We start from the raw sequence: 23,946 nt of genomic DNA, 5'->3' as shown, positions 1-23,946 counted from the left end.
CGGAAAAAGGAAGGCATTCCAACAGTTCCTGTTCCTGCAATAAAAATAATGGGCTACACTGACCTGCCCCTACCAAAACCGAGAGTAGGCCCTGTGACCTCCTGGAAAAAAGATTGAACTCACTTCTCATGAAAGTATCTGGAATACCTCACACTTGACCTTGGCCTCGCTGTAACATGCAAGGAACTCAATTTAAAAATCAGAAATGTTTCCACCCAGAACAACAGACGGGGTCTGTGGGGAGGGCACAAGTGATTTCTCTTCAAATTGTACATGTGATCCTACTGGAAGACTGTGCTGAGAGTCACTTAGCTAAGCACTGCCTCTCAAGCTTCAATGCGCATAATAATTATTTGATATTCTAGGCCTCACTGTAACAAAATTTTGCAGGTTTGAAGAGTTCATGAATTAGCTTCTTATAGCAAGTCTTCTGTTAATGCTGATGTTCCTCCACCTAGACACCTTATATTACCACTCGGCTAGAGAAAGCAGGCACAGCACAGTCCCTTACCCCAACAACCTTATCACAACACAAATACTTTTCATCCCAAGACAAGACCACAAATCATCATCCTGAAGCATTAGCATTCTCTGCCGGATGTTTAAAGTTTACAGAGGCTGGAGATGGTGTCAATGTCTGAGTAAGTCTGCATTTGAAAAACAACATGTGGTCCAGGTGCAGTGGCTCATGCCTGTAAATCCCAGCACTTTGAGAGGCAGAGGCGGGGGGATCACAAGGTCAGGAGTTTGAGACCAGCCTGGCCAATATGGTGAAACCCCGTCTCTACCAAAAACACAAAAATTTGCTGGGCATGGTGGCACATGCCTGTAATCCCAGCTACTCAGGAGGCTGAGGCAGAAGAGTCACTTAAATCCAGGAGGTGGAGGTTGCAGTGAGCCGAGATCACGCCACTGCACTCCACCTGGGCGACACACTGAGACTCCATCTCAAAAAAAAAGAAAGAAAGAAAGAAAAAGAAAAAAGAAAAACGTGCGCCTGCATTAATGCGATATTGATGGAGCACATACTATGTACTCAGGAGTATGTCACAGAGCACTGTGCTGAGACAATCACATTATGTGTTAATTCTCAGGACATCCTGGGAGGTGGGCACTAGGTGTCCAATACTTCCCAGGATTTAAATGCAGGGCCCAAAATTACCATTTCCTTTCCATTTTCCTACCACTGATTTGTTTTTTAAAGGTATAGAATAACCACTCAATATAAATACATCACAAAGAAACAAAGGATGTATTAAATGCAATTCAGAGAAATTTATTTTTGTGTTTGTATTTAAGATTTGTGGGAAAAAAAAAACAAACAAACACTAAAACTGCAGAGATGACAGGTTGCTGGATGAGATGTCTCCAGAAACACTGGCTTTAATTGTATAAAAAAGGTTTTAGCCGGGCGCGGTGGCTCACGCCTGTAATCCCAGCACTTTGGGAGGCCGAGGCAGGCAGATCACAAGGTCAGGTGACCAAGACCACGGTGAAACCCTGTCTCTACTAAAAATACAAAAAATTAGCCGGGCACGGTGGCGGGCGCCTGTAGTCCCAGCTACTCAGGAGGCTGAGGCAGGAGAACCCGGGAGGCGGAGCTTGCAGTGAGCCGAGATCATGCCACTGCACTCCAGCCTGGGCGACAGAGCGAGACTCCGTCTCAAAAAAAAAAAAAAAAAAAAAAAAAAGATTTTAAGGCCCAAAAGTATACAGCTTTTCCCCATTTACCTGCTTTTGTATTTCAGGAAATTGGGAGCACCAGCTCTGGAGAAGCAGTAGGAGTAGTCACTCCAAACTCTGATCTCTTCTAAGCAATTCCGAGAGATTTCAGTGTGGGGTCATACCTGGACAAGGTTTAGCAGAGGGTGGATCTGGGTAGGGTTAGGACAGAGAGTGGGCCCTAGATTTCTGTTCTTATGCCACTAAGTTTTTTCAGTTTTGTCTTTTCTAAGCCTGCCCAAGAGAAATTTGATTCCCAGATTTTATGAAATTTTAATCTATTTTAGCCACATCTCTGTGTCTTTAATAACATACAACAAGGAATTTAACCAAATCTCTTATGTTTCCCTAGAGCAATTATATTAGAAGCTAAATATTTATTCTTAGCAAGGTGAAAACAATACTAACAATAACAACTTCTGTCAATGAATACTCTTTTCAGGTGGTGGCATAAAAACTCACAAAACAATAAAAGGGAAGTAGCGCAAATGAAGCTTAAGTGTCCTGTACAGTTTCCATCTTTGTACTGAACACATGATGCTGAATTCAATCATTTATTCATGTGCTCCAGACTGCAAGTTCCTTGAGGGTAGGGACCACGACCACTTCATCTCTTTTTCTAATGGACCATATAAAATAGAAGCAATTAGCTTATGGATCGGTTTGAGTCTCCAGATCTCACTTTTCACCAAAAAAAAACCTAGAAAACTGGAGTAACTCTTATCTGGGTATAAACCAAGGAGATTCTGTGAGGGGAGGAACAAACCCTGAATGAGTCATTTCTCTTCCTCTAAAATGGGAGCAGAATTAGACCTTGCTGCCATACTGACCCCAGTCTGCACAGGACATCTTCAGATGTCTCAAATACAGATGCTGGTGAGAGTGTCCCCAGTGACCTTGGGCTGATATCCCCATAGTGATCCAGGCAGGAGAGATTCAGGCTCAATTAGTGGGATGCAAACAGAAAATAAAACAGCCCTAGCGAAGCTGCAGATCCTGGATACAGATGTGATAGCCCCTGTCCGTGATCAGCTAACTCTGAGGCGAAGGGAAGGACAAAACTACTCTACTCCAGTAACACAGTTTACAGGGAGGCATAGCTGTGATTTTGGCTCTGAATATTTTGTGGCCCTGAACTCCCACTGCTAAGGTGCTTTTTTACAGGTAACAGATTCTGCCTCAGGATTCTGTTCATACCAGAAGCCTCCCACACAACTATAGCAGGTTACTGGACAAGATCTGGAAAACTCAAAGGGCTCCACCTAGGATGACCTCTCATGATGCAGAAAACGTCTTCTATGAGTTTTCTTTACGTCTTCAGCCCAAAGTCTGGTCCTGTCTTGTGAATCCTAGGCAGAGGTTGGCTTTTATGTGCATATTCTAGGTGGGATCAATGTGCCTCAGCATTCTTAGGGATTATAGCAAGCAGAGCAAAACCAGAGGAAAGATTCTCTCATGGAGGCTCCTTCAACACATTCTAAAGAATATTTTGACCTAAAAGGAAAAACCTGGGGTAAACATAAGTAGAGAGTTTATTTGAGCCAAAGCTTGAAGATGCAACACAGGAATAAAGCTGCCCTGAATATACACTCCAATTAGAAGCAGTTACGAGTATACACATATATATACACACGTATATATATACATACATGTGTATGTATACATGTGTGTATATATACACATACGTGTATATACACGCGTGTATATATGTATAGATACATACATATATAGATACATACATATATATAGATACATACATATATATATATATATATATATATATTTTTTTTTTTTTTAAAGAGACGGAGTTTCGCTCTTGTTGCCCAGGCTGGAGTGCAATGGCATGATATCAGCTGACCGCAACCTCTGGCACCTGGATTCAAACGATTATCTGGCCTCAACCTCCCAAGTAGCTGGGATTACAGGCATATGCCACCGCGCCAGCTAATTTTTTTTTTTTTTTTTTTAGTAGAGATGGGGTTTCACCATATTGGCCAGTCTGGTCTCGAACTCCGGACCTCAGGTGATCCGCCCGCCTCCGCCTCCCTAAGTGCTAGGATTACAGGCGTGAGCCACCATACCCAACTGACGAGTATATTTATAAAGGCAAAAAGGGAGGCAGAGAGGGAACTGATAGAAAGTTGTCAGAAATTCTTAATGACTTATAGAAGTGGTTAGTGATTGGCTATATAAATTAACACATAAGGTGTGGGTTATAGTGTCCAATATGAAATTATTAGGTTAATTTATAGCCATTTGTGGCCAGGCATGGTGACTCACGCCTATAATCCCAGCACTTTGGGAGGCCGAGGTGGAGGGATCAAGAGGTCAGGAGATCAAGACCATCCTGGCTAACACGGTGAAACCCCATCTCTACTAAATAATACAAAAAATTAGCCAGGTATGGTGGTGGGTGCCTGTAGTCCCAGCAACTCAAGAGACTGAGGCAAGAGAATCACTTGAACCCAGGGGGCACAGGTTGCAATAAGTGGACATCGCACCACTGCACCCCAGCCTGGGTGACGGAGACCCCGTCTCAAAAAAAAAAAAAAGAAAGAAAGAAAAAAAAAGTGTATAGCCATTTGTGGCAACAGACCACAATTTCAAAAGACATAGTTCAAAGAGGGGAACAGTACATGACTACGGTCTCATTTTAACATATTATTGGGTCTGATCATTAAAATAACTTGTATTTCTCAGATAAAAGTTGTCCTCTCAAATCCCAAGACATAAATTCAGAATTTGGAACTGCACATTTAAGACTTGGAGGACTGGTGAGCTATGCACATTTGTGGGCATTTGGGCAAAGGGAGAAGGGAGTTGAAGTTCTCAGGTTTAATCAATGCACATGTGGGATCCTGATTGGGATTACGGGCCCCATGACAGAATCAGTGTCAGATTTGAAGATGCCAGGCACACCGACGAAGGAGGAATAACTGATTGCAGTACTCAAAAGTTATTTTTGTAGAAATCCAGTATAACTGTTATAGAAGGGACTGTAGATCTCGAATTGAAGGAGAGACCATACTGTTTCCAGATTTGGGGAGTACTTTGCTGCACTTTGTGCACCTTGCCACCAAATTGTGGGTTGTGAGTGGAATCCTGAGAAAGGTTTTTCTCTAAAGTGAAACCTAGAGGGCACTTGTGTATAATGTCTGGTGATTCTGGACAGTGTGTGGAAAATAGAACTAAAAGCAAAATCATCTCCAATCCTAAAAAACTGTCCACAACAGAGAAGAAAATGTTTTCTTACATAATTAAACCAAAATGTGATGTGCATCATAGGCAATCTACTACAAACATAGAAACTCACCATAATTCTCAAGTAGAAGACATGACAGCACCATTTGTCATATACAGCTTATTGTAATTTTACCTAGTAATCTGAGAACTCATCTGGGTTTTCTAATTGGTAATATTCATAGAAAAAATAAACTTCCAACATCTTCATGGCAAGGAGGTAGATTTGCAATGTGAGGCTAGGTACCTGCTGAAGGCAGCCTCCTACTCGCCTACAGAAACTGGGGGATAGGGTGTATGTTCTTGCTATTTACATTTCAAAGCAATAGTTTCCAGGTCCTAGATAAAGACGTTTGACTCAAAAAAGACGAATGACTTACTTAACTGATAAAAATGATTTATACAAATTTTAAAGAAGCAGAGAAAATACGTAAACATAAAAGTTTTCAAGACGGGTGCAGTGGCTCACGTCTGTAATCCCAGCACTTCAGGAGGCCGAGGCGGACAAATCACTTGAGGTAAGGAGTTCGAGACCAGCCTGGCCAACAAGGTGAAACTCCCTCTCTACTAAAAATACAAAAATTAGCCGGGCGTGATGGTGCAGACCTGTAATCCAGCTACTCAGGAGGCTGAGGCAGGAGAATTGCTTCAACTTGGGAGGCAGAGGTTGCAGTGAGCCGAGATCACAGCACTGCACTCTAGCCTGGGCAACAGAGTGAGACTCCGGCTCAAAAAAAACAAAACAAAAAAAGTTTTCAAACTAAATGCTTTAAGAAAAGGGAGAAGAGCAAAAAATTCTTCCCTCATTCTAAAGAAAGACCATTAAGCCACGTCTAACTTGGGTTTGCTCCTACAGCAGTCAGGTTTAAAGGCATGGTCTTGAACTCACTAATGTCTGAATTCTCGTACGCAAGTGACAGATGGACTTGGGCACACTGTGGGCACAGAAAAGAGGATTTGTGAGGAAGAAAAAAGCAAAAGAGAGAAAGGAGCTATCAAGAGTAATGGCTGCGGGCAGGGCAGGACTGACTAAAGGACTGTGCTACAAGTGCAGGCCCAGGCAGGGCTACCATCTGACTGATTGTCGGGTCTATAAAGGCAGAGATTAGGATCAGGTGGTCCAGAAGCCTGGGTGAGGTAGGGAAACAGGTTCCTGCTACAGATCCAGTGTCTGGGGTTCAAATGAGCCAGGAGTCTTCCGGGCACTGTGTGTGTTCTTGGCAGAACACCCTAGGAGCGAAGCTGTCATGGGCACAATTCCTGAGGGTAGAACCCTGGTCTGGGAGGAGTGGGGCAATGTGAATGCCCAGTGAGCGTCCTGGGTAGTGGGTTAGCATTAAGTGGGGGCTGGCAGCAGGATGAAGGGAAGGGGTGTTTCTCAGAATTCCTTTCCTCTAAGTTCCCAGTCCCTTTTCTCCCCGGCAGGAGACCTGGAGGAATCCGACAGTGCCCAGCAGGACCGCGCATGTGCAGAACCCACTGGCACCTCCCGCAGACCCCAGACATCTCCCTCCAGCCCAGGCTCAGCCATGTCTTTCTTCTGACAGAAAACCTGAGGAGTTTCCTCAACACCCTTCAACACTCCAACCTCAACGGGCCGTCCAGCAACTCACTAACGACCCCACCCAGAGTCAGCGCAGACCCACAAGCTCAGCGCTCTTCCCGCAGCTGCCCCCCTGCAGACGCCAGTCCCTGCCTCTGGACACCCGTCTTCATTTCTGAACGTCTGCAACAAACCAGGGGCGCCCACACCTTCCTCAAGTTCCATAATGTGGCAGAACCACTCACAGAACTCAGCGAAGCGCTGTGCACACGCCACCAGCGTATTCTAAAAGATGCCACTCAGGAACAGCCACGCGGAGGAGGCGCTCAGGGCAAGGGGACCGGTGGGAAAGTTGGGGCGGGCGGGTGAATGGCTTCCCTTCCTCACACACCTCACAAAGGCCTTTCCTTCAAAACCCGCTGGCAGCCTCCAAACCACGAGCCATGGCTGGCGCTGTCCCATTAATGAGTCCTGTTTCCTCACATGAACTCTATGTTTTGACGGGGCCTCGATCTCATTCCGAAAAGGGTAAAGAAGAAACGGGACCCCGGACAACAGCTCTTCCCACGCGGTGCCCCCGCACGCCGCGCCGGCGTCTTCCCGGTGAGCTCCTCACCCCACAGCCCGGGGAAGGTGCGGGGCTGCGGGCGCAGAGCTGAAGAAGGAGGGCTGCAGGCTGGGCAGAGCCGCCGTGCGGGGACCGACAGGAGCCCGGGACCCTCACGGGAGGGGACTGAGGACCAAGGGCTGAGTGGGAACTCCACTCCCAGTCTTGGTCCCGCCGCCGCCATTTCCAGCCGGTTCCGATGAGGCCTCCCCAGCCTCGGGACGCCCTGCCCCGCACACTCACCATTTCCCCACTTCAAGTGTGTCACGGAGTCTCAGCTACGAATCATCCAATAAGCGCAAGTCTCAGAGCGACGGAGCCTGAAGCTATGCCCGAATCACCGAGGCCTCCCTGACCGGTGGAAGCAGGACGGTGAGGCCCTAACCGACCTCAAGCTGGAGCGAGAGGCAAAAGCCGCGCCTAATCCCCGATTCCGCCCCCTCCTCTCCCGCTGCGCGCCTGATTGGGCACTTCTCAGTCCAGCGCTCTGATTGGATACGACACCAAGCTCCACACCCTCAGAATTTGAGTGACATAACTTGCCACCAAACAGTGCACTTAATGAGGCAAGAGTGACAGACTCGTGCTTCCATGTATTTTCAGTCAGGGCTTTCTCTCTGCGGCTACGCTTGGCTCTGTTGGGGGTTCATTTTTAACCTTCTGGTGTGTAATGTTACGTCCATTTACAAATTGTACAGGCACGCGCGCGCCACACACTTGTTCACAAATGGAAACAATATAATGGCAATTATTATATTTCAGATTTCATAACCTCTCTCCTTTGGTCTTTTGAGTAGGACACCTGAGATTTTAAGAGGGACGCAATCCTTTAAAAAATAAAATGTTAGCTATTTGTGAATTTTCCATTTTTTATTAGCCACATCAAAAATAATAAAAAGAAACAAGTGAAATTGTTTATCATAATTTTAACCTATTGTATCCAAAATGTTGTTTTAATATGTGATCAATATATAATTAGAAATAAAGTATATTTCTGATCTCATTCGTCTAAACTCACTGTGTATTTTATGTTTGCGGCACATTTTACTTAAAATCAACCACATTCCAGGTACCCAGTGCCTACATATGGCAGGTGGCTGCCACATTGAGTGCAGCCATGACGGCTCTGACCTCAAGGAGGCGACGGCCTGAACACCTCTCTTCTCCTGCAAGTGAGGGAACAGCCTCTCTACCAACTTTTCTCCTCAGGCTCAAGGATGGGTGGGACAGTGCCCCCAAAGAGAGCCTGGACTGCAAGCTGAGAGTGTCCACGTGAAGATCACTGTCTCCCAGTTGCAGTTTGGTGCCAGTGTGGTGGTCTCCTCAGTTCAGCCAGGCCTGGGCTCTCTTCCCATGACCAGGAAGAATAAGACATACAGACACCAGAGAGTGAGTAAAGCAGAGTAGGATTTATTAAGCAAAAGGAAACCTCTCAGCAGCAAGAGGGGACATGAAAGCAGGTTGCCAGAAATGGGGCTGAGTTCTCGGTCTTTTATGGGGCAAGAACAAGGAAGTCTTCTGTGGGTTCTGCCCAAATGGGAGAGGTAAACTTCCCCTATAATAGTGTTACATCTGAGCATGCCTGGGATTGACCACAATGACTCCATCTTAGTTATTACCCATGAGTGCCCAAGCGAAACCCATAGCAGGTGGAAAGGGTGAAGCTAAAACCAAAATACTTATGTCATGTTAGGTAACATTATAAGGAACTTGGTCAAGTTAGACATTGAGGTTGATTTATTACACCTGGGCCTAAGTTGGGACAGTCCCTTCTGATCAACATCCTGGCATAAGAGGAAGTTCTTAACCACATTTCTTCCCACTAGCTACAGGGGTGGTGCATGTGCGGTCCCGTGGGTGTTTTTCTTCTCGGGAGACCCTCCCTCCCTATCTTCCTAACCAGCTTCTGACTGCCTCCTCTCTCAGGGGTTCCTCTTCCTTTTAAATATCAGACAGTAAACAAGGAATGATGGGGCCACAGGAAGAGAGAGCACCATGTCTTCAGATCTCTTTACAGCCTTGCCCTCCAAAGTTTAGATGTGGAGGGAATAGATTAAAGGCAAACTTCTGGTTTTGCTATTTATCTTTGTACTTAACGGTCAGGCTGTAACTGTGTGTTTTTCTTCTGTGGTGTGGGGCACTGTGTGAGTTTAAGCACCAATCACATGCATCCACATCTACCTGTACTTCTGTTCCCAGAAGGAAGGCCGTGAGTGTGAGTTGTCCAGGTCCTTGACATTTTGAACAAAGCATTGAACAAAATGCAAAATGGAACAAAACACATGAAAGAAACAGCAAAAGCAGGGGTTTATTAAAGCAAGAAATCACTCCACAGGGTGGGTGTGGGACCCAGCAAGCAGCTCAAGGACCTGGTTACAAAGTTTTCTGGGTTTTAAGTACTCCTTTTGATATCCCTATCAGCTACCCCTTATCTGGATGAAAGATTTGGTCCCTGGCTAATCAAAGGCTGAGGTGAATTGGTACCCTATGCTGATGAAGGCATGGCCTGTGCTTGGCCCACAGCCACTCCAAGGCACTCTCCTTTTCTATCAGAGAACTGGTGCCAGGGGGAGGGTTGTAGTGATAGTTGCCTTTGATCCTTTGCTACTTGGGTGTAGATGAGGTTTCTCCTTTTGGTTTAGATGTAGGAAGTTCATAGTAATTGGCATTAGGTTCCTTGCTCCCAGACCTTGGTGTTTTTTCTTTTAGGAAGTCAGCACGAATTGGCCTTAAGTTCCCTGCCTCCAGACCCCATTATCCTGCCTCACTTCTCTATAAGTCAATACCATGTTACAACAAATTTAACTTTAAGTAAAGGAAACACAAAATCAATACTTACAGGGTGCCAAGCATTTGCAGGTTATTTGTAATCAATCTGTCCTGGAATCCTGGAATCCTGTCTTTAATGGGTGTATATAATACTAAGCTATAACTGCATAACAATCAATCCCAAATCATACTAGTTCAGGATTAAGCTGGTTAGAAATTTAGACTGGGCTCAGCTGGGCCATTCTTCTGGGCTCAGTTTGGCTCCTACAGGTGTGAGTGGTCAGCTGCTGGTGAATTAGGTGGCTCTGCTTCTGGGAGTGAGCTGTCTGTAAACTGAGGCACTTTGGCTTTTCCCAGCATGCTATTTCATCCTCCAGAAAATTAAAATGAGCTTGTTCTCATAGAGATGGAAGAATTCTGAATAAGATAACAGAAGCATTTAAGACCTTTTGAACCTGGGCCCCAAACTGGCACACTATCACATGCACAGCTTCGGCCTGTGCAAATAAGTCAAGAGAGATTCAAGTTTGGGAAACAGAATCTGTCTCTTGATGGGAACAACTATAAAAGTCATTTCCAAGAACATGAATAAGAATTTTTTTTAATTGCTGTTTTTGCAATCAATTTTATCATGAGTTTTCTTGTAGATGTGGCTCATATAACTGCCCCACAGCTACCAAGCAGCTGGCTTGGACTCAGGATCGATGCTTCCCTAACTCTGAAGCCCATGCACCTCCATAGACCACACTACTCAGCCAGCTTTTCGTGTCCTTCAAGGGGCTGGAGAGTGACACTTCTGAAATAGAAGCAAGATTTTTTTTTTTTTTTTTTTTTGAGAATCTCATCCCATCCACCCCTTACTCTTCACCATTGGAAATAATTCACTTCAGGGAAAGGTTCTGAAGTCTCTTGGAAAAACGAAATAATTTGAGGAAATTGCTGAGCATTGGGTTTAGGAAAGTAATGCCCAACGTTACATTTTTAATTTATCACAGGAGAAATTTGAAAACACCTATAATGCACTCAACATAGCGGCAAACTCTTTATTTTTTGTATTTGTTGACTATTTATGATTGCTAATATAGACTAAATCAAATTATTGTTCCTGAAACAACTTTTGCTCTGAAGGCAAGTAACATAGCAATATGGCTGCTGATATTTTTCCTGCTGCAATTTAGCCAATTAGCAGAGTATGCTTCGAAGGGCCAAGATGTTTTCTAAGACTCTACATTTAGGAACAGTTATAGGGCAAATGCCCAGAGCACACACAGAAATCACACACAACCAGTGCCTTCGTCACCCAGAATCAATGCTTCTCACCCTTGGATGCATATTAGAATAGCCTGCTGTGCGTGTGGGTGGTGGTTCCTCACCCTGAATCAATGCTGGTCTCCCTTGGATGTATATTAGAATAGCCTGCTGTGCATGTGGGTGGTGGTATTTAAAGTTCCCAAACCCAAGCTGCAAGGGAATAATTAAGCCAGAATCTCTAGAGTGAGACCCAGGCAACGGTGTGATTTAAAGCTCTCCAGGTGATTACAATATGCAACCACACTCCCAAATGTCTACTGTAAACCAACATCTTTCGGAGAACCAGTTGAAAACATTTCTCAAATTAATGTAAAAAGTGTTTGCTGTTGAGTTGTACCCTTTCAGTCTTACCTGTATTATCTACATTCTTTCCTTTGCAAAACTGACCTCTGCTACTTGTTTTCTTCCTGATTCAAACCAGTTCCACAAACACTGAGTGCACACTATGTGCAGCCCAGGGTGCTAGGTGGATATTGTTGTGGAGGAAGGACTTTGCTGTAAGAAATTTACATTCCCCAAAACTAAAACCATGCTACTTACTCAATTGATGTAATAAATGAAAGACTGAGGGGGACTCCCAAAGGTCAAGACATGTATACATACCTTGGAATATTAATATCTATCTCATGATGACTCAGTGTAAATGCTCCACTTCTTTCTTTCTTTTTTTTGATATGCAGTCTCACTCTGTGCCCAGGTTGGAGTGCAGTGGACCACACCCGGCCAATCAATGCCCCACTTTCAAACAAAACAATACAAAACATTGCTACTATTCTGAAATATTAAGTTAGAATTAAATATGTAATATTTACATTTTTATTGATGTATAACATGCATACAGAAATGCATCCACAGTGAAGTATTAATGTAATGCTCAACAATTTACAACAAAGCTAATACATTTGTGTAACTATAGAATAGAACTACCCTTGTTTTTGTGCACAAACCACTTCCTCTTTTCCTTCCCCCCAAATCTAGCCACAATCTTAGAGCTAATGTTATAGATGGTTTGTCTTTTTAGACAAGTCTTTTATTAGAGAATATTTTAAACTTATACACAGTAAGCAAAATAATATAATAGGCTGATGCTCAACCTCAACATCTACTAATTATGTCTCATTTATGTTTAATTTCTACTTCACTCCTTCCCCATCCCTACTTTTTTTTTTTACTTTTTTTTTTTTTTTTTTTTTTTTTTTTTTGAGACGGAGTCTCCCTCTCCTTGCCCTGGCTGGAATGCAGCGGGGTGATCTGGGCTCACTGCAAGCTCCACCTCCTGGGTTCACTCCATTCTCCACCCTCAGCCTCCCAAGTAGCTGGAACTACAGGCACCCACCACCATGCCTGGCTAATTTTTTGTATTTTTAGTAGAGATGGGGTTTCACCATGTTACCCAGGATGGTCTCAATCTCCTGACCTCGTGATCGGCCCACCTCAGCCTCCCAAAGTGCTGGGATTACAGGTGTGAGCCACTGCGCCTGGCCTCCCATCTCCACTTTATTATTGTTTTTAGTTATTTTCTGTAAGATAAGATGTATATGCATTGAAACATACAGTCTTTACTGTACCTTTTTGACAAATCAATACATCCATATAAGCTTTTCTCTTTTAATCATAGAATTACTGCCACTTAGCAATTATTAATGTGCATGTGAATCACCTGAAAATATTTGAAATAGAGATTTTGATACAATACATCTGGGTTTTGTCTGGAAATGTGTATTTCTGACAAAGTACAGATCCATAGAGCACATGGTAACCACAAGGTCTCTTTTGTCTAAAGTGTATAAAACTTGATGAATAAAATTAAGAAAAATTGACCTCGGATAAAGGAACAAATCAAAACGCATGTGCAATACACTATCTGTAGGAGCATTTTGTCAACGATGACTCACAGTCATATGTGACCTTTACTGAACTGCCCAAAATTCAGTGATTTATACCAAGTGCACGTAAATTTCATAGTTTCCTATTAAAATTATATTTAATGCCTTTACAAAATCTAACAGTTTTCTTATAAAATTAGGTAACAATATTTGATATGACATTATAAGTTCCATTTATATTAAACTTAAACTTACTATAATATTAAACTTGATATGACATTATAAGTTCCATTTATATTAAACTTAAACTTAATAATTTTATTAGACAGGGTCTGTGTGTCTTCCACTAGATATCCTTTTGGCTTCCAGCATTTGCACAGGCACCACAGCTGAGAAGCACAGGACAGATTCACTAGACACAGGATGTTCCCTGCATCTTTATCTCTCAGTTCATCAGTCAACCAAGTCAGGTGAGAACTGAGGTCATGTATTTGTTAGCATAAAGTGTCTCATGGACCCTCTCTTTAGAGGGAAAAGAGACTAGAAGTTTATTCTGGGAGCAGTTCCTGGGACACAGGCTAAGCTGCCTAAGGAGTGAGGATTCTGTCCAGCAGGTACAGACTTCTCAGAAGAGAAAGATGAGGCAGCCATTCTGAACCTGGAGCTCCATCGCCCCTTGTCCCATCTCATTAAGACAATTCTGAGGGGTTGTTCTGGAACATGTCTGGATGGTGGCAGTTAAAAGACAGTATGGGCTTTGATGGGACTTGGGTAAGATCTGTCAAGGGAAGGTAGGAGGCCAATGCTCAGCATTTGAGTTTGTGTTCTTGAGGACAATGGGTTGCCATTATAGGCCCAAGTCCATTTTCACTAAAGAGTAGGCTAGAGAGTTTGCATGGCTCCCAGATTCCATTTATGATTATTTCAAGGGTTGGGGTCAGGAAGGGTCTAAGTCTCAATATCTTTGGGAAATTCTGGAAAGTCTGTTTTGGAAACCTGGAAAGAACTCTTGCCTGGTGCCTGAATGCTTGATTTGCTGTTCTGCATTGATATATTCTTGGCAGCCAGATAGCCAGGTTTGCATTCACACCGATAGAGCTGTGAGTCAGAGGCTGAAGTGGCCAGGACAAGTGTCTTGGTGGCAGGCTAGGGTACATTATGATAGCAAACTTCAAGACTGTTTACATGCAGCTTGGCAATCAGGGTTGAGTCCTAGCCCAAGTGCTTAGATGCAGCATGGGGCCTATCAATAAATCCACCACCAATCCTTCAGCTGTCTATGAGGTAAAAGAGAGCCCAGTTCATGTCTTGATGGAGGGGCTCTACCAGGTGTTTAGATGACACCCTGGATTTCTTGACTTCTGATTTACTTATTAGAACAGATTTGGGACAAATTTATTCTTGGATATGTGAACAGTCATTACCCTGCTAGGATAATGTGGGACAGATTGCATTAAAATAGAAGGTGTTGGCCGGGCGCGGTGGCTCAAGCCTGTAATCCCAGCACTTCGGGAGGCCGAGATGGGTGGATCACGAGGTCAGGAGATCGAGACCATCCTGGCTAACACGGTGAAACCCCGTCTCTACTAAAAAAAATACAAAAAACTAGCCGGGCGACATGGCGGGCGCCTGTAGTCCCAGCTACTCCGGAGGCTGAGGCAGCAGAATGGCGTAAACCTGGGAGGTGGAGCTTGCAGTGAGCTGAGATCTGGCCACTGCACTCCAGTCCGGGGCGACAGAGTGAGACTCCGTCTCAAAAAAAAACAAACAAACAAACAAACAAACAAACAAACAATAGAAGGTGTTAGAAACCCCTGACAATAAGGAGAAAAATCACAAATTCAATTAAAAAATACACAGAAGTTATTTTTTAAATTATACATTAAAAGAAGTTGGCCGGTCCGGTGGCTCACGCCTGTAATCCCAGCACTTGGGAGGCCGAGGTGGGTGGATCACAAGGTTGGGAGATCAAGACCATCCTGGCTAACATGGTAAAACCCCGTCTCTATTAAAAAGACAAAAACAAAATTAGCCGGGCGTGGTGGTGGGCACCTGTGGTCCCAGCTGCTTGGGAGGTTGAGGCGGGAAAATGGCGTGAACCTGGGAGGCGGAGCTTGCAGTCAGCCGAGATTGCACCACTGCACTCCAGCCTAAGCAACAGAGCCAGACTCCGTCTCAAGAAAAAAAAAAAGTAAAAATGGCCATTTTGCCAGGCATGGTGGCTCACGCCTGTAATCCCAGCACTTTGGGAGGCTGAGGCGGGCGGATCACCTGAGGTCAGGAGTTCAAGACCAGCCTGGCCAAGATGGAGAAACCTGTCTCTATTAAAAACACAAAATTAGCCAGGCTTTGTGGCACATGCCTATAGTCCCAGCTACTCAGGAGGCTAAGACAGGAGAATCATTTGAACCCCAGAGGTGGAGGTTGCAGTGAACTGAGATCGTGCCATTGCACTCCAGCCTGGGCAACAAGCGGGAAACTCCCTCTCAAAAGAAAAAACCAAACGCCATTTTTCACAAGGCATCCAACTTCAATGGTGGTTAGAAAAAAAGCTCCAAAATACATGAGTTTTGTCTGGCCATCACTTTGGGAAATTAAATGTTTTCTAATATGGTCCCTTTTTATGAGCAGTAGAAACATACTGTTCATACTTGTAAAGTGTACATAAATGGTCAATAACCTTTTGAAAGATAATTTAAAAATATGTATCAAGAGTTGAAAGGAGCCAAGCATGATAGCTCACACCTGTAATTTCAGCACTTTGAGAGGGGAAGGTGAGTGAATTGCCTGAATCCAGGAGTTCAAGATCAGGCTAAGCTACATGGCAAAACCTCGTATGTACAAAAAATGCAAAAAATGGCCGCTCACGCCTATAATCCTAGCACTTTGGGAGACTGAGGCAGTAAGATCACAAGGTCAGGAGTTCGAGACCAGTTTGGCCAACATGGTGAACCCCCGACTCTACTAAAAATACAAAAATTAGTCGGGCGTGGTGGCATGGACCTGTAGTCCTAGTCACTCAGAAGGCTAAGGCAGGAGAATCCCTTGAACCCAGGAGGTGGAGATTGCACTGAGCAGAGATTATACCACTTCACTCCAGCCTGGGTGACAGAACAAGACTCTGTCTCAGAAAAAAAAAAAAAAGCAAAAAATACCTGGGTGTTGTGGTCTGAGCCTGTAGTTCCAGCTACTTGGGAGGCTGAGGTGAGAGAATCAGTTGAGTTTGGGAGGTATAGGTCATAGTGAGCTGAGATTGTGTCATTGCACTTCAGCCTGGGCAATAGAGTAAAACCACATTTAAAAATAAAAAAGAAGTTGAGAGTTACATGTTCTTGCATAAAGGTTTCTACCTGTTGAAAGGCATCTCATAAGAACACTTGAGCATCTGCACAGAGATGCTCACACTAGCATGTTGTTGGTGGGCTTACACATAATCAATAAATAAAAAGAAACAGAAGTGGAAGTAAAAAAAGAAGGAAAAGAAGGAGGAAGAGGAGAAGAAGGAAGAGGAGGGAAAGAAGAAGAAGAGGAAGAAGAAGATGGAGAGGAAGAAGAAGAAGAAGAAGGAGGAGGAGGAGGAAGAGGAGAATCAGCAGCACACACATATATGTGAATTTTTTTTGGTCATGAACACATAGAAAATATCTTTCTTGACATTAGGAAAGAATTGGGAAAGAATTTTTGGCTAAGTTCCCAAAAGCAATTGAAAGAAAAACAAACACTGACAAATGGGACCTAATTAAACTAAAAAGCTTCTGCACAGCAAAAGAAGCTATCCACAGAGTAAACAGAAAATTTATAGAATGAAAGAAGATATTTGAAAACTAGGCATCTGACAGAGGCCTAATTTCCAGAATCCGTAAGAAATGTAAACAACCAAAAAAGCAAAAAAACAAAATAAGCCTATTTTTAAATAAGCGAAAACATGAACAGATACTTACCAAAGGAGAAATTACAGGCACCCAACAAACATGAAAATATGCTCTGCATCACTAATCATCAGAGCAATGCAAACCAAAACCACAGTGAGATAACATCTCACACCAGTCAGAATGGCTATTACTAAAAAGTCAAAAAAAGACAGATGTTGGTGAGGCTATGGAAAAAATGGAACACCTATACACTCCTGGTAAGAATGTAAATCAGTTCAGCCACTGTAGAAAGCAGTATGGAGCTTTCTCAAAGAACTTAGAACTACCATTTAATCTAGCAATCCCATTACTGGGTATTTATTCCAAAGAAACCCAATTTTTTCTACCAAAAAGCTGTCAATGGATCTACAATTCTGGGGTCTGGAGGATGGTGGCTCTCTTCTCACATCTCCACTAGGTGGTGCCCCAGTGGGGACTCTTTATAGGAGCTTCAACCCCATATTTGTCTTCCACACTGCCCTAGCAGAGGTTCTCCACGAGGGCCCTGCCCTTGCAGCAAACTTCTGCCTGGGCATCCAGAAATTTCCATACATTATCTGAAATCCAAACGGAGGTTTCCAAACAACAATTCTCAACTTCTGTGCACCTGCAGGCTCAAAACCAGGTAGAAGATGCCATCCTCTGAAGCAATAGCCCAAGCTATACCTTGGCCCCTTTAAGTCACAGCTGGAGTGGCTAAAACACAGGGCACAAAGTCCCTAGACTGCACACAGCAGAGGTACCCTGAGCCTGGCCCACAAACCATTTTTTTATTCCTAAACCTCCTAGCCTATAATGGGACAAGCTGTCACAAAGGTCTCTGACATGCCCTGGAGAAATTTTCTCCATTGTCTTGGTGATTAACTTTTGGCTTCTCGTTACTTAAGCAAATTTTTGCAGCTGGCTTCAATTTCTCATCAGAAAATGGGATTTTCTTTTCTATCACATTGTCAGGCTGCATATTTTCCAAACTTTTATGCTCTGTTTCCCTTGTAAAACTGAAAGCCTTTAACAGCACCCAAGTCACCTCTTAAATGCTTTGTTGGTTAGAAATTTCTTCCACCAGATACTCTAAATCATCTCTCTCAAGTTCAAAGTTTCACAAATCTCTAGGACAGGGGCAGAATGCTGCCAGTCTCTTAGCTAAAACATAACAAGAGTCATCTTTGCTCCAGTTGCCAACAAGTTCCTCATCTCCATCTGAGACCACCACAGCCTGGATTTTATTGTCCATATCATTTTCGGCATTTTGGTCAAAGCCATTCAACAAGTTTCTGGGAGTTCCAAAACTTTCCCACATTTTTCTGTCTTCTTCTGAGCCCTCCAAGCTGTTCCAACCTCTGCCTGTTACTCAGAACTTCATTTTTGGTTATCTTTTGAGCAGCATCTCACTCTACTGGTACCAATTTACTGTATTAGACCGTTTTCATTTTCATGCTGTTTTGATAAAGACATATCCAAGACTGGGCAATTTACAAAAGAAGGAGGTTTAATGGACTTACAGTTCCACATGGCTAGGGAGCCCTCACAATCATGGCGCAAGTTGAAAGGCACATCTCACATGGCAGCGGACAAGAGAAGAGAGCTTGTGCAGGGAAATTCCCCTTTGTAGGCCATCAGATCTCATGAGACTCACTATCACGAGAAAAGCATGAAAAAGACCTGCCCCCATGATTCAATTACCTCCCACTGGGTCCCTCCCACAACATGTGGGAATTCAAAATGAGATTTGGGTGGGACACAGCCAAACCAAATCAGGCTCCTCCTGGGCTTCTGTTGTTTTCTGGGTGAATGGGTGATCCCTTCCCCTAGAGGGCTCCACCTTAACCCAGCCCTCCCAGTCAGTAATCTCCCCTACTGCTCCCCCAGATGCTAATTATTGCTCACTTGAGTCTTTCTCACCCTAATTGAAAATTAATGTCTGATCCCTCTCTCTCCCCTGCATGACCTCTGTGAAAAATGTCAGATGCCTTACACCCAGGAGGTTTCCTACCTGTATTTCCTTTCCCAGCTCCCTCTCCCAGGCATGTAGACTCCATCAATTCATTCACACATATGCGTCCAGAGCCCATGCAGTTCCAGCCCCTGGGGATACAGCAGTGAACAAAAAAAATGCCCCCATCCTGTGGGAGCTGGAGTTCTAGTTGGGGGAGACAGATAAAAGACAAGATGAATAAATAATATATAAGTGTGGGCCGGGCGCGGTGGCTCAAGCCTGTAATCCCAGCAGTTTGGGAGGCCGAGACGGGCGGATCATGAGGTCAGGAGATCAAGACCATCCTGGCTAACACAGTGAAACCCCGTCTCTACTAAAAAATACAAAAACTAGCCGGGCGAGGTGGCGGGCGCCTGTAGTCCCAGTTACTCTGGAGGCTGAGGCAGGAGAATGGCGTAAACCCAGGAGGCGGAGCTTGCAGTGAGCTGAGATCCGGCCACTGCACTCCAGCCTGGGCGACAGAGTGAGACTCCGTCTCAAAAAAAATAAATAAATAAATAAAAATAATATATTAAGTGTGATCGACAGTGAAAGGAGTGTGAAGAAAAAGAGATTGCAAAGGAAGACAGTAAATCCCCAAGGGAGGCAGTTCTGCAACTTTAGAGGCGGATCAGGGAAGACCTCACTGTGAAGGTGACATTTAGGCAAAGGCTTGAAGGAAGTAAAGGAGGAAGCTGTGCAGCTATCTAAAGGAAGGGCAGTCCAGGCAAAAGGAACAGCAGGTGCAGGGGGCCTGGGGAGCCCATATGTTCCAGGAACAGCACAGGGCCAGGGTGGCTGCAGGGCAGCAAGTGAGAGGAGGTGCGGTGGGAGGTGAGCTCAGCAGGGGTGATGCGCAGGCAACATGGGCCAATTCTCCAGGGTCCTCCAGGTCACCTTAAAACCTTTGGCTTTTACTCTGATGAGACAGGAAGCCAGTCCATGGTTCTGTGCAGAGCACTGATATGATTTCACCTAGTGTTAAGTTGTAAAGGGACTTCAGGGGTCAACAATGGAAGTGGAGACCAGTTAGGGGGAGAGGGATGAAGGGGACTCACACCAGGCAATGAGTAGTCATGGGAGATGAGAAGCAATTGGATTCTTATGTTTTGAAGGTGGGGCCCACAGGAGGTGGGTGTGAGAAAAGAGGTGAGGACAGTGGCCTGGATCACTAACTGGAAGGATGGGGTTTGGGGAGGAGCAGGTCTGGGGAGGAGGATGAAATGTGGGCAGCCTGTATACAGCATTTAGAGCTTTCTCTCCAGCTGTGTGTCAGCGGGTACTTGCCCCTGTGCCTTTGCACATGCTGGCCTCTGTGCCTGGCAGTAATTTCCTGCCCTGGGAGAAGAACTTTAACTGCCTTCTCAAGGGTACCTTCTGTGAATCAGTCCTGTCGGCCCCAAACCCTTCTATCCCTCTCTTTGCTTCATGCACATGCTGGACCTCATGCACATTGCACAGCCTTCACCATATTGTGCCCCGGAAGGTGTCCAAGAAATAAGGACTGCATGCCATTCGTCCCTGAAGCCTGTGTTTCTCAGAGTGTCCACATCTCAGAGTGTCTGCCACACAGCAAAGGCTCAACCAAAGACTGACTGGGGACCTGACTGGGGTCTTGCTCTCCCTTTAACTTTAAGCCTCAATAGGCAGCAATTGCAGAGTTTAGTCCCTCCCTGTGAGCCTGTCTGGGTGTTTATGCTGGATGACATGCACCCCTCTGCCAGGGGTGCAGAGTCTATGGCCTGGCCAGGCAGCCGTGGCAGATGAGAAGAGCTTCAACATCAACTTTATTGTGCTGCTGGGGTTTTTTTTCTGCTGGCTCTCAGCACGTTTCTCATGAGCTATGATCAGCCTCAGGTCTATGGCACCTTCTGCAGCTCTGTCATGGTGACTGGGGACATCATCTGAAGCACGTGCCACTGCTGCCCCAAGACAGGTGTTGGTGGGGCTGGGTGGGCATAGGAGGGTTGGAGACTATGCCTCTATCTCATGCATCAACTCTTCATCCTTCAATCATCTTCTCATTCTCATTTTGACTCTCTGTTTCCTTCTTTCTGGTCTCCTGAGCATTCATCCATCCATCCATGTTTCCATCCACACTTTCATCCATCCATCCATCCATTCATCTAGTCATCCATCACTTAGCAGAAGGGTTGATCAGAAGCCCCCAGGATCTGGAGCCATGAAACAAACACCATGGAGAAGAAATGAAGCACAACACGTTACTCATGTGCTTAAACTAAAAGCCAATGAGCGCTTTAAAGCTGAGGCTCAGAAAGTGAGGTTCCATAGCTGAGTGGCAGAGTTTGGATTGGAGCTCAGATGTGCAAATGTAGGCAACATTCTCTCCTTTGATTTCTCCATTTCAGGGTCCCAGAGCTTTCTGGGACGGGTCAGGTCTAGTTTTGGTGCAATGCATTGAGCAATTCCATTTTTTTTTTTTTTTGAGATGGAGTCTCGCTCTGTTGCCAGGCTAAAGTGCAGTGGCAAAATCTTGACTCACTGCAACCTCTGCCTCCCAGTTACAAGCGATTCTCTTGCCTCAGCCTCCCGAGTAGCTGGGACTACAGGCACACACCACCACACCTGGCTAATTTTTGTGTCTTTAGTAGGGAGGAAGTTTCACCATGTTGGCCACGATGGTCTCGATCTCTTGGCCTCGTGATCCACCTGCTTTGGCCTCCCAAAGTGCTAGGATCACAGGCATGAGCCACTGCACCTGGCCTGAGCAATTTTTTATCTTTTGGAGTCTTAATGTATTCCTAGCCCTAGGAATGATTAAGGATGGAAAAAAGCACTGGTATGAGAGTCTTGTGTTCTAGTGCCAGTTCTGTCGCAAACTTAGTGTGTGATTTTTGTCTTTCTGAGCCTCAGCTTTTTATCTGAAAAATGGGACTCAAGCCTCTGTTTTGCACAGCCTCACAGGATATAAAGATCAGAGAAGAGATTAAAGAGAAGACAATTTTGTAAACTCTACAGTGTTGTATGTAGGTGAAAGGCTGCCAGGTATTGATAACCCTGAGAGAAGGACATGTCAGCTCCAAAATCAAATGTTTTCATTTTTATTTTTAACTTTAGACACAAAAATGTTTCTTTGTTCTTGAAGTACATGCTTAAGAAGCTCTGATAACCAAATTAATGTTTTTCCCTCTTTTTTTTTTTCTTTTTTTCTTTTTTATTTTTTTTGAGACAGAGTCTCGCTCTGTCGCCCAGGCTGGAGTGCAGTGGCCCGATCTCAGCTCACTGCAAGCTCCGCCTCCCGGGTTTATGCCATTCTCCTGCCTCAGCCTCCCAAGTAGCTGGGACTACAGGCGCCCACCACCTCACCCGGCTAGTTTTTTGTATTTTTTTTTTTTAGTAGAGACGGGGTTTCACCGTGTTAGCCAGGATGGTCTCGATCTCCTGACCTCGTGATCTGCCCGTCTCAGCCTCCCAAAGTGCTGGGATTACAGGCTTGAGCCACCGCGCCCGGCCTTTTTTTTTTTTTTTTTTTTTTTGAGATGGAGTCTCACTCTGTCTCCCAGGCTGGAGTGCAATGGTGCAATCTTGGCCCACTGCAACCTCCGTCTCCTGGGTTCAAGCAATTCTCCTGCCTCAGCCTCTCAAGTAGCTGCGACTATAGGCGCATGCTGCCACAACCAGCTAATTTTTTGTATTTTAGTAGAGATAGGGTTTCACCGTATTGCCCAGGCTGGTCTCGAACTCCTGAGCTCAGGCAACACACCTGCTTTGGCCTCCCAAAGTGCTGGGATTACAGGCATGAGCCACTGTGCCTGGCTCTGTTTTTCTTTTGAAAATATTTTAATTTGCTTTTTTTTTGTTGAAGGTATTGCAGGTAAGTATTCATTTCTAGCTTTCAAGATAATTTACCTCAGATTCATTTATATTTCTTTTTCTGGTTTTGGTTCTATGCAGCTGTGGAAATGTTACTTCCATCTTTGTAAATTATTTTTTTTCTCTCACTGATTTATACTGTTTTTTTCTACTCTGGTCTCACGCAGCTTGGCTATTTTTCAGTATTTAATTTATTTATTTTGTTGACACACTGCATTTCTGAATTCAAAGACTTATGTCTGGTTTTTAATTTTAGAAACCATAAGTCACCAAGTCTGAATATCAACTTTAACTTTGAAAATATATTCTGTAGGCCAGGTGTGGTGACTCACGCTCACGCAGTGCTGTAATCCCAGCACTTTGGGAGGCCGAGGTGGGCGGATCACCTGAGGTCAGGAGTTCAAGACCAGCCTGACCAATGTGGTGAAACTCCATCTCTACTAAAAATACAAAAAATTAGCTGGGCATGGTGGCACATGCCTGTAATCCCAGCTACTTGGGAGGCTGAGGCAGGAGAATCACTTGAACCCAGGAGGCGGAGGTTGCAGTGAGCCAAGATGGCACCACTGCACTCCAGCCTGGGTGACAGAGCAAGACTCTGTCTCAAAAAAAAAAAAAAAAAAAAAAGGCTGGGCGCGGTGGCTCACACCTGTAATCCCAGCACTTTGGGAGGCCAAGGCGAGTGGATCACCTGAGGTCAGGAGTTCGAGACCAGCCTGACCAACTGAAGAAACCTCATTTCTACTAAAAATACAAAATTAGTCAGGCACAGTGGTGCATGCCTGTAATCCCAGCTACTCAGAAGGCTAAGGCAGGAGAATCACTTGAACCCGGAAGGCAGAGGTTGCAGTGAGCCAGGATTGCACATTGCACTCCAGCCTGGACAAGAGTGAAACTCCATCTCAAAAAAAAAAGCTATTGTAATTTCGTGAGAATTTTAGCTTTCTACATTTAAAGTTTCTAGAATATATATTTTCCCGAACAGCAAACATATCAACAATGCGTACCTGAGATAAATATTTCATGATTTTTTTTGGCAGACAACAGCATCTCATGAAAAATTTCAAGTTATTTAGAATATATCTTTTCCTCAATATACCATAAAGTAACAATAATTCATAGAGTGTATTTTTAATACAGAAATTTTTTTTCTGTATTTTTTATGTTTTCACAAAATTTTGAAAACTACCCCACTGAAAGGAATAATA

At 44.4% G+C, this 23,946-nt stretch overlaps 1 protein-coding gene and 1 long non-coding RNA gene across 2 annotated transcripts in view; both read right to left on the bottom strand.

Annotated features, from left to right (window-relative positions):
* Nucleotides 1-8,043, bottom strand: part of ZNF732 (zinc finger protein 732) — a 32,576-nt gene extending 24,533 nt beyond the window's left edge. The window contains exon 1 of the mRNA XM_073012613.1: nt 7,356-8,043. Coding sequence (XP_072868714.1) covers nt 7,356-7,358 — 3 coding nt within the window. The 5' untranslated portion in view covers nt 7,359-8,043. The remainder of the gene's footprint in view (nt 1-7,355) is intronic.
* Nucleotides 8,044-12,422: 4,379 nt separating this feature from the next.
* LOC140710583 (uncharacterized) lies at nt 12,423-22,383 on the bottom strand. Its single transcript, XR_012091661.1, has 3 exons — nt 18,923-22,383; nt 18,432-18,564; nt 12,423-15,023 (listed from the first exon to the last, which is right to left on the bottom strand). It is a non-coding gene; the product is annotated as an uncharacterized lncRNA (long non-coding RNA).
* Between the last annotated feature and the right edge of the window lie 1,563 nt (nt 22,384-23,946).

Source organism: Chlorocebus sabaeus, chromosome 27 (assembly GCF_047675955.1).
Source record: "Chlorocebus sabaeus isolate Y175 chromosome 27, mChlSab1.0.hap1, whole genome shotgun sequence".
In the NCBI taxonomy this organism is placed as follows: domain Eukaryota; kingdom Metazoa; phylum Chordata; class Mammalia; order Primates; family Cercopithecidae; genus Chlorocebus; species Chlorocebus sabaeus.
Note: the sequence above shows the minus strand (reverse complement) of the source record. Positions and strands in the feature narration are given on the sequence as shown.